Below are 19,927 nucleotides of genomic sequence, written 5' to 3' on the forward strand. Positions count from 1 at the left end.
ATTTTTTTCACTACTTTTATTGTAATGTTTCTGTTGTTTTTCCACTGCTTGATGCATTACAGACTCACTTTTAGTATGCATATTTATAATATTCATATTAGTCACTATTAGTCTTCATATGAATTAATAGGAGAGTTTATGAAATGTCTGATTTGTTCTCAAATTCCAAGATTCTTCTAGCATTTAAAGTAGAATATGTACATCAGTAAAAAAACAGCTATTGAGAGGAAATAGGAATTAGGGAATTAAAATCAGAACATAAAACCTTCTAAGGCAAATAATTTAAATGATTCTCAAATAAAATATGTAACATTGAGAAAATTGATAACTTAAAATTATATAGATTGTAGCAGATATTAACAATTTATGGAAGGTTTATATTTTTTAACAATAGAAGACACAATGTCAAATAGGTAAATTGCCTAGCTTTCTGCTCGGTTCAACTTGGTTGATTTGTTAAAACTGATATTGAGGTATGTCCTGTCTGTGTTAAAAGGAGTGACAATTCTTTTTAAGTCTGTTTTAGTTCATGTTATAATATTTCAGGATAATTTTCAAACACATTAGTCTTAATTGCTAAGAGACATTCCTTAGAGTATCTACCAAGTAATTTAGAACTAAGTTAAACTTTAGAAGAACTAAAGAAAAGGCTGAAGTGAAATTAATGTGTTTAAAGACGTATTATTTTCTAATTATATGTAAAGTATTTTACCTTTGGCATGATTCTAACTGGCAAAAATGTGAATTTGAAAATAAGAAATTTCACCTCTCTTGTCTGAATACACAAAAATGTGTAACTATAGATAAAACATCATAAAGCAAAATTTAGTTTTTCATATTGATCAGATGGAGATAGGCTAGTATTTATGTTTTAAACCCCACTACTCTAAGTATATATAACCAAGATTTAAATTCAGTTACTGCTTTTGTTAAAAACGCATTTTATTTTTTTAAATAATAAATATCTATAAAGTGCTAGGTAAGATGCAAAAGGAACATTCAAGCATGGCTTTTACTGTTGGACTGGGTGGTTAACTCCCAATGGAGTTACATGATTCTTTCAATTAGCTTTAGGTTAAATATGTGATTTTCACCATTCCAGTTTATGATAAGCCATAAAGTTGTCTAAATAAGCCATTAATTTTACATGTAGTCTATTTATTTTCTAAAATAAATGAACCAGTAAGAGAAAACTTGATTTGGACAGTCAGTATTACAAATTATACATTAATAAAATATCATTTTATTTACTTGTTAATTTTTAAGCTTTAAATATGTTAAATATATCCTCTCAAACCCTGCTGTCAGAAGAAGTGAATAAATATTGATAGAAACAACTAATTTTCACAATGTACAATTATTAAGGGAGAAGCAAAGAGGGACGTATCACTATTTATATACAAATGTATAAAACGGGAATGATCCAAAAGCTGGTCTCATGATAATTATCTTTCCTTTGGTATCACTGCCATATATACTCACTTTATAAAATAAAACGGAAGGAGAATATGGCTCAGAAAAAATATACTTAGACATGAAAATATTATTCGGGAAGGAAACTAAAGTCTGTTTATTACATCTTCATTAGGAAAGACACGGAATCTTTATTTGCACTAGTTTTTGAGAAAATCTACCACACCGTTTCTAATCCCAGCTTATTTTTAGTTTGGGGGACAGGTGACAGTACAGGGAAAGCATGGTGCTTTACCCGTAAGGGCTCAGTAAGTGACTTATGATTAATAGTTTATTGAAAGCTCATCATAGGTACTAAAACAAAATGACCTAAAGTGCATTTCTTATCGTCAATGGGTCAAAACTATGACATATACAAAAGTAGTACACTCTGTTCTTTTTAAAAAGCTTTTGTCATTCAAGGCAAAAACTGAATAGCAGATCAAATAAATCATATTGTTATATATTCCAACAATGACAAGATAGGCATGAAATTGGTCATTTGGTAGAATACAGATAGTTTTTTTTTTCTTTGAAGAGAATTAAGAAGAGTGCAGGTAAACGTCACTTGAAGGTAATATTAATATCTTTTTCTCTTCTTACATTTTTGGAACTTGTGACTATATTCATTTCCTCTATTGTTTTCCGTGCTACTATCACTATCACTGGTTTGCTTTTGCTTTTTTCGTTTATTCACCTGATAAAGGTCCGAGTCACTTGGCTGCTGATGAGTCCATTCGTATGAGCTGGGTCCAGCTTCTGCGTCTGGAACATGATTTAGTGGGGAAGGCACGGCTGCACTATTAGGCAGGGGAGCTGTCATCTCATAGTAAGGAAGCTGGAGCACTGGATTATATGCATGCCACTACATGGAAACAAACAAACAAACAAACAAACATTCATCCACCAAAACAGATCCAAAAGTTAATGGTAAAATTGAACAGTTTGTCTAATTATACAAGCAGACATGAGTGAAAGAAACTGTGTTTTGGTTTAGGAAGACAGCGACTTCTGTGACTGCAGGGATGTAGGAGTTTCCTTACATGGTCAACATAGAGAGTCAAGGCAGTAAGCAGCTTCCTACAGTATAGATTAGTGCTGTACAACTGAAACATATGCAATCCACCCATGTAGTTTTAAGTCTTCTAGTAGCCAAAATATATAAGTAAAAAAAAAATAGGTATAATTAAATAATGTATTTTATTGCTCTCAATATATCCAAAATATTATCATTTTAATATGTAATATATAATAATTCTTTAAATATTATATTATTTCATATGTCTTTAAAATATGGTATGTGTTTTATACTAGAATTTAGATTACATAAAATTTCTAGGTGAAAAATATATTCATATGCCAAAATTGTTTCAAATATAATTACATTTTTTTCCAATAAATGAACAATATATCTATTTTGTATTTTAATTTAAATTAACTAAAATTAAATAAAACTAAAACCCAGCTCCTGAGGTGCGTCTGTGGCTAATGGCCCCTCTGTTGCACAGCACAGTTACTAACTCTTCAGGTAGACAGATGCTTCCTTTTTAAGAACAAGTTTTTTAACTCAAATTTCTAACTATTCAAAGCAGATTAAAGACTGAGATACCTTGAACTTGTGTCTTTGCCCCTCTCCAATCTCTACGAAGAAATAAAAAATACTGGGAAGAAGGCATTTATGGTTTCAGATGGGAAATGATTGTTTATGAATATTTTACCATAATTAAGAAAAGATATTTTCCAAAAGTTAAAAGTATAATTTATGAGAACATTTCTTATTGTTTACAAATTGAAAATGGATGTTTGAAAAGTCTAAACTTTACACATCTGTTGTTTTTTTGTGTGTGTTTGTCTGTGAAAAGACCATCCGAATCAGAAGATTCTAACTTCCATAGTATCAGAAGATTCTATACTAACAAGCTACCTAATCATGGATTTGTTAATTACCACCCCTGCTTCAGTGTTCTTATAAAATAAGGAGCTAAAAGAAAAAAAACGAAGTTCCCTAATCAAGACCATAATTAAGATTTCTAGGCCAGAACCAATGTTTGAGAGTTTTTGGAAATAATGCAGTTTACTCTCCAATAGAGAACTTTCATGAAGTTTGCCTTTAGTTAAAAAGAGAAATTTATTTAAAAAAAATCCATGTTAAAAAAAAAAAAATCCATGTTCAAAAGCAATCTATTTGGGATTGTTTATATTACATAAAAATGATTTACCAAGTGAAATTACTCAACTGTAAAAACGTTTTCAAAAATAGTTGCATAAATGAACTCTCTACTCAAATTTCAATTCTAGGGTATCGTACCACTGCCATCTGCTCCTTTTCTGTGGAAGCCCCAGCTGTTAGCTGAGGCATTAGGCATGAGATTTAAGATGACCCTATCAGAGGAGAACACCACTGGGGGACAGTGCTGGGGCACCTTGTGCCTTTGTCTCAGGTTTGGATTTTAACACCGAATTTTACAAATAATTTTCATGGTCTCTATAGTCTGCCTCACATTATATACTGAATCAAATGCTTAACAAACTTACCATCTTCTGAAAGAAAAACTCTTCATGTGGTGAAGCAGTATTATTAATTGGAAAAAACGGCATGGGAAAGGAAGATCTGCCCACCATTTCTTCATTCCTTTGAGGAGATAAAAGAAGCAGGAGTAAAATTTTTAAATTCCTATGTACACATGTCCCTTTCTCTTGAGAGAAAATCAAAGCTGTTCACAATTAAAAAGAGAAAGTAAGCTTCTCTGATAACATGCAATTAAGATTAATTAATTACCTTAAACACACACACAAATAATCAGTTATCAGTGCTGATAATGGATGGAGTGGCACAGCAACATACTAATTGTTTAATTACTAAATATTGAACCTCAAAATTTAGAGTCCTATTTGGCTTTCTGATAGGAAGATGTTGGACAATGCTATAATCTGTATAAAAGCAAAGAGCACTTAGATATTAACAGAGCAAATGTCATCAATAATCACTAAGGCTACACTTCAATTTTCTATAGATATAAAAAGTTCAAAAAAGTATAATGATTCATGCATTTTATTTTTAAAAATAAAATGTTTATTTTAAAAATAAAAGTGATTCTCTTTTTAAATAGACTGCGATGTTAAAATGAACACATTTGCTAATGTCTTCAAAATAGTAATAAAACAAAAATCCCTAATTTATGAACCGTAGTATTCCAAAGTTTCACTTATACCTATAATATTTGATTCTGTTACAATACTGACTAGATTCTATAGCCACTCCTCAATAGTGTACTTGCTCCAGAGTACACGCAATTTAGCGCTAACACTACTAAGCCTTAGGATAGGAAGTGTTCCGTGAAATCAACACAGGCAGGAAGAGGCAAAGATGAGGGAAGGAGGAAGGGAGTGGTCAGGTGGACATGCAGGGACCCCACTTATAAGCAGAGAAAGCGTGATCTCAGAAGCCAGCTGAAGCATGAATTCCCTTAAGAAAGAAATTAGGTGTCAGTTCTTACAGAGGAGTAAACTGGGTAAGCGTCAAGGTCACCAAATTGTTGAAAGTTCCTGACTGCATTTTTTAAAAGAGCAGATTCTATGTGACAACACGTTTGAGAAATGAATGGGAAGCAAGGGGGTGCAGGACGAAAGATTCTTCAGTGTGAGGAAGGAAGGAGAAAAATAACTGCCTAATTAGGAGACAGGCTTCAGGGCGATCAGAATACCGTGTGGGGATGAAGTGACAGCAAAGAAACAAGATGAAAGGGGGAGTGAGGTCACCACCTGGGGAAGACAGGACTCAGAGCAGAGGTGGTTGGCTGCTAGGCAGACAGCCGCAGATTCCCTGAATCTGCTATCTTTCCTATGTGAACCTCAGGGTCTGCATAGAGGAATCACTTGGGAATTGTTATCGGTTGATATGTGCCCCCAGAACCCAGCTGTTGAAGTTCTAATTCCTAGCACCTAAAAATGAGAACTTATTTGGAAATAAGGTCCCTGAGGGTGTTAATAGGCAAGACGTGGTCTCACTGCTGCAGATATTCACTGCGGAGGTTGCAGTAATTTACAGTCCCACCAGCAGTACATGTGGGTTTCCTTTATCCACATCCTCCTAAGTGCCCAGTATTTCAAGTATCTTAAATTAATCATAAAATTCAATTCTCATAGTAATCCCTTCAGGTATTATCCTCATTTTTAGGAGATGGGAATGAAAGTATTAAAATAACTTTATCCAGGGTCACATCATTAATAAAATAGAAGAGGTGAGATTAAAATTCAGGCAATCTGACTTAACCACCTACTTTCTTACCCTCTCCTGGTTTCACTGATATATACATGCCTTAGAGAATGAGGATACAGAGCACCCTATGTTTATTTGGGTACGCTACTTATATAGATAAGCCTAGGTATTTGAATGTCCAAAGAGGCCATTCTTCTATGCCTCAGAGCTCTGATATAATCAAAAGGGACAGGAAGTTCAGCTACTATTACTTTAATTGAGAATATTCAGTTCTGTTACAGGAAATAATAAATTGAATGTATGAAACTCATAACAAATGTTTATCATAGACTGAAAGTAAGCTAGTAATCTAGGAGATAGTAATGAAATATTAGGGATAGAGTAAGAAAATAACTTGTGATACATAGGCAAAATTAATGATAATATATTAAATATGTGCAGTAAATAATTACTATCTTATAAGACATGTTAAAGATATACTGATTTAGTAGAAAATACGATGAAACAGAAGGCTGCTACTAATAGATAGAACAGGAAGGAAATAACACGTCCTTGTGATGCGACCTCTGGGCCAACAGTTACGCTTCTCTTCTTGTCTTCATTCTGCCCAAGAAACCCAGAGAAACCCACAGGCACCTGATAGACAAACCAGTAAGCTACTTCTGTGGATAGGTAGTGAGGAAGTGAGTGACCTTAGCTCTAGGAAGTTTCTGTCTGAATGTATAACCTTACCTAAGCTGCAACTCTAGTCCCCATAACCACACTGTCAGCAGTAAAGGCTGATAGAGGGGATGGAGAAACAGGGCACGTGACTGTTAGAGCAACCACAAATCAGCTATGGGTCCTTCTACTCCCCTGCACTCTATCCTAAATGTGCTGACCTAGCCAAAGCTTTCTTCTTGCTTTTCACTGTCTTGTAAATTGATTCAATAAAGGACGTGATTTGACACTTTTTATTCCGTGACCTCTGAGATAGTTTGATAGATAGTGTACTTGAAGGCTACCAAAGCATCAATTCCAAAAAGCAGATTATACAAAATTCTAGAATATTTTGAAAAGTAATAAAAAAGTTCTAAAAAATAGTAAAATAAATAATTGAATCAATAATAGAAGACTTAGTTTCGAGGCTAGCACTTTATCATCCTTGTGATTTTGAGAACTTGTTAACTTTTGCATCTCCATTTATTCAAACATAAAATATAAATAACAGCATTTCTATAACATATCATGAGATCTTGTATGCTTAAATGATTTAATAGCTATGAAAACATAAGGGAATCTATAAATAATTCTATAAATATATTAAGACTAAATTTTAACTGAAAATATTTTCTTTCACTTTTCATGGGCTTAGATAAAAATTATTTCCTTAATTTTATCCTATGTCTACAGAGTAAGGTTTTATAATAGCCCAGAATATATAAAAACTCTTCCTTTTTTTTTTTTTTAGAGACAGAGTCTCAATTTGTTGCCCTTGGTAAGGTGCTGTGGCATCACAGCTCACAGCAACCTCCAGCTCTTGGGCTTAGATGATTCTCTTGCCTCAGCTTGCTGAGTAGCTGGGACCACAGGTGCCTGCCACAAACACCTGGCTATCTTTTTTTGTTGTTGTTGCAGTTTGGCTGGGGCCAGGTTGGAACTTGCCACCCTCAGTATATGAGGCTGGTGCCCTACTCACCTCCCTATAAAAACTCTTCTTAGAACAAGATCATATTTATTTGCTTTACCTTTATGAAAAAAATATTTTTAATTACCTGTAGCTATGTGAATTTATCTTAACACAGCTCTCAAAACTTTGGGTAGCTGGTTCAGAAGAGCGAGAACTCCCTTTAAAAGAAACAGAGTAACATTACTTCATGGCACAATTTTTTCGAGTTCTAACATCAAACCATAAAATGATCCCAAATATTTTAGGATTTAAAATTCCATACTCCTATAAAATATATGCAAATATGTTTGGCTTCTCAAGATGTATTTACAGATTGTTTGCAATACTATAAATGAATGAATTACAATCAAGCTTTGTCCAAAGCAATGACCATATATAAGAATTACATTGACACGGGACTACATATCACACATGCTATTTTATAAACCTATAAACTAAAAATGGCAAGTAATCAGTGTTATTTTTCTCCAGTGTAGTAGGCAGGAGTCTCTAACCTGCATGGAGAAAAGCCAATTCAAACTTACACAGGATGTGTCAAAAATAATACATCTGGCCTATTCCACCAGCCTGTGTGGTTTAACTGGTCAATAAAAAAATGAAACACAAAGAAAATGAACTTTTCCTTCACAAGAAGGCATAGTTTTGTTATTTTATTTGTTAGGGATAGAAAACAAAGAAGTGATAGATCAGCCAGCCTGAACCATTTATGGGAGGCAACATAATAAGAACTGCAAGAATTATTAGATGGCCTCTCTCAGGCCCCTGAAACACGAAAGGGCTACAGTCATAACAGTATAACATTCTCTGGACATTTAATCATAGATGGTCGTTCCAGACATCTGTTCTGAAAGATAACTGAGGCCACTTACTGTCAGGGAGTGTTTCAGCACTAGTAACGGTAACTCTGTAGATGTATTTGGCCATTTTGACTGCTAGAGACTCACACCCAGTGCAAAATGCATAGAATGGTTTCCTCAGAAGGACTAGTATACACACTCTGCCTTCCAAATAGTAGGTATTTGATACCTTCCATTAGTGGCAACAAGAACATCAGCAGATATCCTTGTTATATAAGTGCTAGAGTTGAGTGTCCCTAATTCATTTAGATTTGCCCAATTTATAAGAGCTAATAGCAACCACCACAGCTACTAATTAGATGATACTAAAACAGACTATTTCAAATTTTAATATATAAAAGATGCTAGAGACTTGGAAATTAATTGGCAGTAATAATTAATTATAGAACATTATGAATTAGATATGTTTTAAGACAATTTAACAGTGACCAGAGAGGAACATTTTTTTCCTTGTGTTATACCATACAGAAAACAAGGTGTTTACACCTCTGAGAATAGCAGCAACCATAGAACACTTTGAAGATTCATCAGTGACATGACCTACCAAATCGATACTGTACATTAATTGGTCTTCCATACAAACGAATGCCATTCAGCAACGCTATGGAATATGACACTGATTCTGCGTGTTTAAAGCAGACAAATCCAAAAGACTTCGGCTTTCCTTCTCTGTCTTTACATATAGTCACTTTGGTTAGCGGCCCAGCCTGCAAGAAACTTAAAAAATTATTTTCTCATAAATCCAAATATTTCTCCACATTCAAATAAATCGAATACATTCAATGTTATATTTTAAAAAGTTATCAATAGCTCTATATACCCCCTGCTAAAAATACAGCTTCATAATAATAAATATAATACTTTCTCACATTTAATTTGTATTTTCTGTCTCATCAAAGAAACACATGTGGTGTTAAGAATCCAAATCTTAAAAGAAATAGTAGACTACCCTTCGGTTCGGCATTACAAACCAATTTAGAAAGCCTTTAAACCTAAGATTAAAAGACTACTCTGTCTTCACATACATTAGCAGTGCTGAATTTAAAAAAATAAAGTGAAATGACATACTCACTGTTGGTTAAGTTATCCTCAAAAGGCTAATTCAAGGCTGTGACAATATTAGGTCACAGCTTATATTTTTTCTGTTAAGAAAATTAAAAATGTTTACAAGAGAAACTAAAATTATCATGTACTTTTGATTTCCCAAAGGAAAATGTTCAAGACTTTTAAATAAGTACATTATTCACAAGAGTGAAAAATTAGGAAGGCTGCAGATCTAACAACTGGAGATATTACTCCACGATATACTATTAAATTGGAATAAAATACCATAAATTATAAATATGCAGATTGTATTGACAGAAAAACCTATACTCTGGCATGGAGTATAAAGAAAAAAGCACAGCCAAATATTATAGTAAAGTGTTAATTATAACTAAGAAATCACAGCCATGATAAGGATCAGAGGAAGCACTTACAAAGATTCACAAATGCTGATATAATGGGAAATGGCTCATACTTTGATAATTGATTATTTTTCTTTGTAGAGTTATGATAAATACACAAAAAAATGCTTTTAACCTAAAGAAAAATAGTATCTTAAGATTCTCCTTTCACTCTCTGTGTTCTCCTAGTAACTTGCTCATCTTCCCTTCTGGTTGCAAGGGCCACCTCATCAACAAATCTATTTTTCCCACTTGTGTCTCTTTCATGGGAACTGCCTCCTAGAAACCTCTATGTGATTGTACTTCAAGCTCATCATATTTAGAATTAAATTCATTACTTTTTCTCCCTAAATATGACTTCAATACCTTATTTAAAAGTACAATGATAATAAACCTGATTTTTTCACTTCAAAGTATAATCGTGATTTGAATGAAACTAATAAAAGAATAAAATATACAGTAATAAATGCTGATATTAAACATATGGAATCACAGAGCGAAAGAATACACTGAAGGATTTGAGTTTTGACAAAAATGAATTTAGATACGCAAAAGTACTTTTAAATATAAAATTCAGCAAGAAGCTTTGTTTATAGTGACATTCACTATAGAATCCTAGAGTCTTTAAAACCAGAATGAAATAGTGTGGCAATTCTGAAGTTTTGCTGGGTTTGCTGATTTGGAGGCTTTCTAAAAGATATCCCACTTTAGCAAACCCTTTCTCTCCCTGATCTATTAAGTGAGATTTATATTTTGCATTGGTCAAATAAGGAAATTATTCAAAATGAGAAGGCTAATGTGTATCCACACAACTGATAATAAGCCAGCCCTAACTGACTGGAATAATGGTTTGTATGGAACATCACAACCCCTCAAACTAAATGCCAATGCCATCTCTCCCCCTTCCTGTATTGGGGGTTCGATGTGAAAGAAGCCTTCTGGAGAGAAGTAACCGCAAGTGACTTTACCTGATTCACTTTTTTTTTTTTCAGTAGAGATGGTTAAACTTCAAATGATATTAGGTGAAAAAACAGATGTAGATTAGAGTTGCTAAAAAGGGCACATTTAAAAAGATGGTAAATTAGAAAGACAAACATAAAAGTCTTAAAATCAACTACGTTTTCCAAATTCAGGAAAAAATTATGTCCATGAAAGAAAACTATATTTCCTGGAATCCTCTTGACCTAATTGCGTGTATCTATAATTATCAGAAGGTTGTTTTAATTAAGTTTAGGGACAAAGGTAAGTTTTTTCACAACCCCAAATGAAGATCCCCTTTCACCTCTCAGTCACACTCAATCCAGAACATTCTGTTATGCTATTGTCTCCCTTGGCAGTTTCTCTTACTCTGATAGGGAGAAGTAACTCAATTTCTCTTGATGTTAATATTATCCCCAAGAATAGTACCATTAGGGGTAGCTCCTGTGGCTCAAAGGGGTAGGGTGCTGGCCTCATATACCAGAGGTGGCAGGTTGAAACCCAGCCCCCAGCCAAAAAAAAAAAAAAGAAAAAGAAAAAAAAAAATAGTACTATTAGTAGTAGTTGTAGCAGCAAACACTCAGGGTCAGGCTCAGCTCCGGTTTATCTAGATTAGGTCATTATTCCTTACAACCACATCACTATTAACTCTGATTTGACATTTAGGAAACTGAGGCCCTGAGATATTCATTTACCGGCCCAAAGTCACATTGCTGACCTTAGAAATCGGAACCACTTTTCTACACTGCGTATCCTTCTCTTTGGTAAATTATCCTAAAACGAAATCATTATAATTTGTTTTAAATTTCTCCTTTGAGAAAGATCGAACGTTTTCTCTTAAATTTTTATGCCCAGCACCTTCTTTTGTCTTTGCCTTGTTATTCTGGGTCACTAAATGGTTGGGTAAATAGCTGAATGAAAATATTTCTTTAGCAAGTGAGACCCAGATACATACAATATGTGAGTGTGTTTATAGGACTAAAAAGGATTAATTCCGGAGGTACCAGGTCTCCAAGTTTCCGCAGGTCCCCTTGGTATGAAATAAAAATGCTTAGCCAGGAACCAGTTGGTTACAGTCAGGGTAAACTGACTGCCAAATCTTCTGAAATTTCATTTGTCATGCTAGAATCGAAATACTCTCTGGATGAAAGGACTTGAAGTAATGAGTAACGTTAAAAGAAAATATCTTGAAGGCTCTACTTGTCATTTCGCGGATGTAAACCGTGAAGGGGTCTACTACCTGCAGGGAGACAGTGACAGAGCTGTTTTCTGTTGGTCCCTGCATCCCCAAGGCCCGGGCAGCCTCTGGGAAACCCTTACTCAGGGCTGGGGGTGGGGAGAAACCTTGTCACAGCCCACCGCTAGGACTCTACAATTGGGATGAGGATGGGGCACGCATCCTGTCACTTCACTCCCCAGCAGCTCACCAGGAGACAGGCGCCCCAAGGAGAATCTAAATTCAAAACAAAGCAAAGGATGGGGCGGGAAGGGGGCCGGGTTGCCTGCGGTCCAGGTGCGCCCCGCGGGTCTGGCCGAGCTTCCGACCCCACACGCTCCGTTCCGCCCACCGCCCCCTTCCAACTGACGGTACCTGAAGGAACAGCTCGTAAAGAATTTCTTCTCGCACTCGGGCCTCTAAATTCCCCACAAACACGGTCCTGTCGGCCTCCTCCTGAGCAGGGAACATCCTCTAGTCTAGACTCTAGGTTGGAGGAGGCGACAAGACCCGCCCCTTCGCCCGGTTTTTTTTTTTTTTGCGCGGCGGGGCCGAGGTGGGCAGGGTTGAGGGGGCGGGGCTGGCAACGAGAGCCCAGCGTAGAGGGCGGGGCGAAGCGGTGAGGCCACGCCCTCGTTCCCTCTAGGACCGCCCACCGCGCTGCCGCCCCTGCCAGGTCCGGCTGGAAGGTGGGACTGTGGCTGAGAGTTTTAAAGAAAAGTGCGAAGGGTTTGTCCTTCTGCTTCAGTGAAGTCTTCTATTTTCTCTTGCACCTTATTAATTTACTTTGGATTTATTCAACCAGCATTTTAAATAAACTGATTATAAAGAAAGATGATTCGAAACGTAGTAACTTCATTACAAGAGCTTCCAGGCTAATGAGAGAAGAGTCGTTTCTTTGTCTCCAAAGAATAAATGAATATGTCAATAGGATATCAGATTGCATTATTCATAATTTTCGAAAAAAAATCAATGCATGTACAGATGTGGACACAACAGAGCAGTAGGATGAAAATTTATTTATCTAAGAAGTGCTCCTTAGATGAGTTTTGAAAGTGGCCCACAGACATTTTAGGTGGACTCCAAAATCAGCCCACGCTAGGAAGAGCTGAGCAATTTTGTGCCTGAAGCGGGAATTCCTGAGGATGGCCACTGAAGGCTTGTGATAGGATTCACTGGTTGTACTTTGTTTCAAGGATTTGCCTTGTATTTTGTGTGCTAGGCCAAAAGGTTGCTTCTTAGTTGGGGAGAGATTGTTTTCTAAAATATTAAAAACAATAAAGGTAGTTAAATGAAAGGAGAAAGAAAACTTAGAACCTGAGTACTTCGATAAATCAACTGCCAACTATTAACCTGGCTTCCTTCTTGAAGATATCAAACATCTGCACAGAACCCAGAAATCATGCTATAAATATCATTCAAGTAATCAGGCACTGTTTGGCTTTTAATGTGGCATAGTGATGAAAATTCATTTGGATTGAAGATATATGCTTTTAAATAAGTGGGACAATCCTACCCGAATATCATATTTTATAATGAAAAGGGTCACATCTTAGGAAACCCAATGTTATAATTTAACTCCAACATTACTTAATAATTTTGTAACCATCCCCCCACAAGTTAAAGAAACCAGTCATTAACAGAAATTCTTGGGCTTATAGGATGGCTGATAGGAAAAGAAACAACTTGCTGAAATGCTGAAAGTTTCTCTGCTTGGAAGATAACAAAACTAGCTGAAATCTGTTGGAATCAATATGGTCAACTGGAATCTGCAAATGAGCTTGCTGACATCACAGCCAGAATTTCCACCACATGTTTCATATTAACTCCATCCAAATCTGCATATGTGACCCGTAAGGATTCATGAAGAGGTAACTGGACATGCCCTTGGACTTCCCAGACATCCCCTTTCCTTTAACGAATCATCCAGAATCCACCCTGTAAGCCTTTTCTGATAAATGTACTGTCTTAAAGCTACAACAGAAAGACAGATTTGAGATGGGCTCCTGTCCCCTTGTTGGTCCATTTACAATAAAGCATCTCACTTCCTGAACACCCAATACCATTGTATTGGCTTCTAGTACACTGGGCAGCAAGCCCTTTTCCCTCAGTAACAATTTCTTATTGGAATTCATATTTTGGTTCCTAAGAAATGGATTGAACTAAATATAATTACTTCATTTAACAGGTATTTTCTGAATGTTTACTTTGTGTCAGTCTTTAATTCTTGGAAAAGCAAGATATGTATAAAAATCTGCCCTCCTAAATCTTACAGTCTGTGAGAGACAGACTTTCTGTACATACATATATAATATGTCAGTACCTTCAGCTGATACACAGTGTATCAACCTTCAGTTGCTCTATCATGAATCTAATAGTCCTATCTCCTTTTTCCATCTTTCTTTCTTCTGTCATCAATATGGTTGTAGTAGGGTAGGAAGAGATTAAGGAAACTAGCAAATTTCAGACCAGTGGTATATGTTGATCAAATGTACACTTGCAGGTCTCTGTTATTTATGGATCTCTGATACTTCTTTTTCCATTTGCCTAATAAATCTTAAGTACTCCTTAACTTTCCCTCAAACACAGCTTATCTGGCCGCTAAATCTTCAGGTTTAATGGTAAAATATTCAGTGCATATGTAAGATTGAGCGTGTTAGTTGGGTGTTGTGGCGGGTGCCTGTAGTCCCAGCTACTCCGGAGGCTGAGGCAAGAGAATCTCCTAAGCCCATGAGCTGGAGTTGCTGTGAGCCATGTGATGCCAGCGTACTCTACCAAGGGGGACAAACTGAGACTCTGTCTCTACAAATAAATAAATAAATAAATAATAAGATTGCACATGCTATAAACTTTTTAACTATGCTACATAATTATAAATAATTTATGATCATCTTACAGTGTTGCAGTGAAATTTGCTTCATCCTTTGTCTACATATGGCATGAATTTGGTGTTCTAATGACATGGTCTTCTCTTTTGGTTACACATAATTTTGTGGTTCTTATGAGCCTACTTATTCACTCTTTAAAACTCTGAAAGTCAGATCATGCAGTTGGTTGCTTAGAATATGAAATCAATATATCATTTTTCTAATGGACGCATATTGTTTTTCCTAACTCATGTTAAATGCATTCGTGGTAATAAATCTATGAGTAGCTAAGAAATAATTCACTTTAGTCTCAGCCTTTACTGAACCATTAGTCACTTAGCAGGTTTTAATGGGTTAATACATTGAACACTCTATAAAGAATTAGCCTTTCTTCATTTATGTTAGGAAGTCTTCTACCCCTAACTATAAGAACACATTGGAGATGAAAATGTATACTCACACACATGTGGATGCACATGCACACACACACATTCATATACCCAGAGCTTCTTTACCTCTTTTTCCCTAGCGGACTCTTACTCTTTTGCAGCTCTGCCCAGGCAGCACATTCTTCAATGCTGCCCTGAACTCTGCACTCCAGATTAGCTGGCTAATCTGGCTGGAACCTATGTGGTTCCATAGTTCCCTCAGTACACTTCCATCAAGCTCTTCTCACGGTGAACTAGTATATGGCAAAGATACTTCAGTTCCTAGGACTATCTCGGACATGTCTGTGGGTATCTAATAGTTGCTAAAATTATAAGGTTTGGATAAATGGATGTCTATACTTTGGGGCCAACAACTAAGTCTATTTCTGGAAATCAGCAAATACCTAATGAAATTTGCATAAATGAATGAACAACTGAAAGCAAAAGTAGAGAAGTGAGACAAATTATGGGTAAAGGGCTCGATTGGATGTTTCTTTTTTAAATTTTTTTGAACTGACCTCCCTTTTGTCTTCATGTTTTTTAAGTCTTGTTTTATCTTTCTAAAATTTATTTCATTTTTTAGACAGATTCTCACTCTGTTGTCCTGGGTAGAGTGCCCTGGCACCATAGCTCACAACTTCAGTCTCTTGGGCTCAGACGGTCCTCTTGCCTCAGCCTCTCTAGCAGCTGAGACTATAGGAGCTTCCATGATGCTTGGCCAGTTTTTTCTATTTTTTGTTTTTTTTTTCTGACACAAAGTCTTGCTCTTTAGACCTAGATAGAATGCAGTTGTGCTTTAGCTCACTGCAACCCTCAAACTCTTAGGCTCGAGCTATCCTCCTGCATCAGCCTCCTAAATAGCTATAACTACAGTCACAGTTGTCTGACACAATGCCTGGCTAAAATTTCTATTTTTAGTAGAGTCAGGGTATCACTCTTACTCAGGCTGATCTCTTAACTCCTGGCCTCAAGCAATCTGCCCGCTTTAGCCTCCCAGAGTGCTGGGATTACAGGCATGAGCCACCATTCCCAGTCCTCAATTTATCTTTGTTCTGATTTTTCTCTATCCATACTTTGCCCAAGTAAACATAGCTTTTTATTGTTGCTTTACATGTATTAGATGTTAATGATAAATAAATATTTTTTAAATTAAAAAAATATGAAACTAAAAATTACCAATAGATCACTCATACAGAGATAGCCATTTTTTAGGAAAACTTTCTAGGTTTTGAAATATGCATATATACACATAACACATTTTTCAGGAACATAAAAAGTATTATATATGCTGTTTTTTAGCTTACCCTTTCCGCCTTTAAAACTGTAACGGAGGCTTTCTATACCTATACATAGTGATATATTTACAGCATTAATTTTAATCTACAATATGTACATAATTAGACTAATTCTCCATTGTTAGACATTTATTCATATTGTTTCCATTTTTGGCTTTTATATGAATGCTGAGATGAGCATTCTTGTTTACATATCTTTATGGACATATAAAGAAGTTGGATGTGCATGAAAGTACATTAAATGTTTAATTGCTGAGTCAAAGAGTAAGATTATTGAATATTTTTGACACCTTGCTAAGTTAAGTGAAGGATTTTGACAAAATGTATTGTGATATACTATGACTCTGAGTCTTGTTAGACACAGCTCAACCACTTACTATAATTACCTATAAAGTACTTAGAAGAATGCCCGGTGCATAGAGCTCAGCCATTACTATCACCATGAGCAGTGGCATCTCCTTTGTGTTATTGTTCACATTCTATGCACATCTATAAGCTACTTATAATCATTTTTCACATCCAGGGCAGGTTAATATAAGTAAGGTTTCACTAAACTATTGGCATATTATATAATATTTTGTCATCTTCCAGTATTTTTCTGTTTAAGGCAATAAGCATTGATAACCCTAACATTCTCATGCTAACAGTAATAAAATACCATATAGAATGAAGAAATGTAATTTTATATTTTGAAACCCTGCTATGAATTACACTGCCTGAAATACCAACTTTATATTTTTCAATTTAGCTCTTTAGAAAAGATGAAAAGGATGTGCAGAGTTGTATTATAATGTCAGATCAAAAGCAAAACGAAAAGGATGCATGCATTAAGAAGATGTATTTTTTATTAAGTAAAAAATTGTTAAGAAAAATTTAATACATAAGACACATTTTCTTTCCACATTTTGAAATGTTGTAGTTTATATCTTTGTTAGAGAAGTGCGGTTGATACAGGTAAGTGCTGCGGCAGGACTTAGACTATTTGGTGGTCTTGAAACTAATTATACTGATGAAATCCTTTTAAAAATAAAATTTTACTTAAAATGCCCAGAGATCAAGCAGGTCACATAATAATGGAGTTTCATCAGGAGTTAATTTTTCGTGATTTTTAAATGAATATTATGTTTGTAGATCTTTTGAAACACCTCTCTGGACCTCAGATCCATTTCCCATGATCTATGATTGTAAATTCAACACTGCTGTTAAGCTTGTATCTTTGAGGTTTTATAGACACTTGAATTTTCTTTTTTGGTATTTTTTAATTTATTTTTTATTATTTGGGATTCATTGAAGGTACAAAGAATTAAGTTACGCTAATTGCAGTTGTGAGGTAAAGTCCCTCTTATAATTGTGTCCCACCCCTAAGAAGTGTGCCATACACTGGGACCCCCATCCCTTCCGCCCACCCTTTCCTCCCTCCCTGATTCCTCTACCCTACCCCTTGTAGTAGCTCACCTACTGCCTTCATATTAGAATAGAGTACATTGGATTCTTGCTTCTCCATTCTTGTGATGGATTACTAAGTAGAATGTGTTCCACCTCCATTCAGGTTAATACAAAGCATGTGAAGTTTCCATCTCTGATGGCTGAGTAGTATTCCATATACATATACCAACTGGTTAATCCATTCCTGTGTTGGTGGGCGTTTAGGTTGTTTCCACGTTTTGGTGATTGTAAATTGAGCTGTGATAAACAGTCTGGAGCAAATGTCCTTATGATAAAATGACTGTTTTTTTCTTCTGGGTAGATACTTAGTAATAGGATTGCAGGATCAAATGGGAGATCTAATTTGAGTTCTTTGAGGGTTCTCCATACTTCCTTCCAAAACGGTTATATTAGTTTGCAGTCCCACCAGCAGTGTAAAAGTGTTCCCTTGTCTCCACATCCACGCCAGCATCTGCACCTTTGAGACTTTGTGATGTGGCCATTCTCAACCATCAGGTTGGTTTTGATTTGCATTTCTCTGATGATTAGGGATGGTGAGAATTTTTACAAGTGTTTGTTGGCCATTTATCTGTTTTCTTTAGAAAAGGTTCTGTTCATATTTCTTGCCCACTTATAAGCGGATTGTTTACTCTTTTTCTGTTGATGAATTTGAGTTCTGTGTAGTTTCTAGTTATCAACCCTTTGTCAGATTGAAACCCTGCAAATATCTTTCCCCACTCTGAAGGTTGTCTTTTTGCTTTCCTGGTTGTGCCCTTAGCTGTGCAGAAGATACATGTTAAAGAAATGATGTGTAAAGAAGCTGCACATAAAGAAATCACAACGAAGTAGGCTTCATCCAAGGGATGCAAGGCTGGTTTACTACACTCTAATCCATGAATGTGACACACCACATCAATAGAAGCAAAAACAAACACCACGTGATCCTCTCAATAGATGGCAGAAAAAGCATTGACAAAGCTTAGCATCCTCTTCTAACTAGAACACTTCAGAAAATAGGCATAGGTGGCACATTTCTCAAGCTGATTGAAGGCAAACTATAATGAATCCACAGCTACCATCATGCTAAATGGTGTAAAATGGAAAGCTTTTCCACTTAGAACTGGAACCAGTCAAGGATGTCCACTATCTCCACTTATTCAACATAGTTCTGGAAGTTCTAACCAATGCAATCAGGCAAGAGAAAGCTATAAAGATCATCCAAATGGGGGCAGATCCATTTGATCCATCCAAATTCACCCTTTTTGCTGATGATATGATATTATACTTAGAAAACACCCAGAGACTCAACCACAAAACTCCTAGAAGTCATCAGGGGGACTGAAATTTTCCAGAAACAAATTCAATATTTGAACTTGCAACGCATGTACTTAGAACAACTCTTAATTTTTCTCGCTAACTTAAGCCTACTGTTGGCAGAAAAATAAGAGGACAATTAAGCAAACATATCAGAAGAAAATCTAAAAAATGTTAAAGTGGTTGTCAAATAAAAAGCAAAAATATCCTTTATTTTCTAATTTTAGCCTGAAGAGAGAAGACAAAATTTTGAATTTTAAAATGCCCTCTGTGTTATGATGCCTAGTGACATAAACATGAAAAACCCGTATCTTTGACACTTGACAGGTATGGATTTCATTATTGATTTTATTATAGTACATAAAGACAATGTAGTTTGTAATCAAAATAAAAGTGCCAACTTTTCTGCCTCTTTCTATTTCCAGCTTTTTCTAACATCACATTTTCCTAGAGGCTTTCAATAAACATATTCTTCCTGACCACTTCTGAAATCCTGAGGTTAAAAGGAATAAAGAAAGATATAATTAGCTTTTCTATTCCCTTAAATTCAACTTGTGTAGCTGAAGGTATGTTTGTGACTTACTACAGTCTTTGGCTTAAAATTTCTTCTCAAAACCACAAGCCAAATGGGAAAAACCAAACGACCTCACTTTTTTCAACAAAGAGGGAGGAGCGAAATCAGTGAACTTTTGCAGTAAAACCTGCCAGACTGTGACAATTCTACCAAGGAGAAATCTTAATGAATTACAGACTTTTCTTGTT

General features: G+C 35.6%; 1 protein-coding gene across 1 annotated transcript; it reads right to left on the minus strand.

The window, feature by feature from the left end:
- Window positions 1–2,032: 2,032 nt before the first annotated feature.
- Window positions 2,033–12,307, minus strand: RBM11 (RNA binding motif protein 11). Its single transcript, XM_023509752.1, has 5 exons — window positions 12,222–12,307; window positions 8,742–8,914; window positions 7,426–7,498; window positions 3,988–4,084; window positions 2,033–2,317 (listed from the first exon to the last, which is right to left on the minus strand). The coding sequence occupies exons 1-5, from the start codon at window positions 12,305–12,307 to the stop codon at window positions 2,033–2,035; spliced, it is 714 nt and encodes a 237-aa protein (XP_023365520.1).
- Window positions 12,308–19,927: the final 7,620 nt, after the last annotated feature.

The sequence above is a fragment of the Otolemur garnettii genome, unplaced genomic scaffold (assembly GCF_000181295.1).
Source record: "Otolemur garnettii isolate 467f Iridium unplaced genomic scaffold, OtoGar3 scaffold00009, whole genome shotgun sequence".
NCBI classification, from domain to species: domain Eukaryota; kingdom Metazoa; phylum Chordata; class Mammalia; order Primates; family Galagidae; genus Otolemur; species Otolemur garnettii.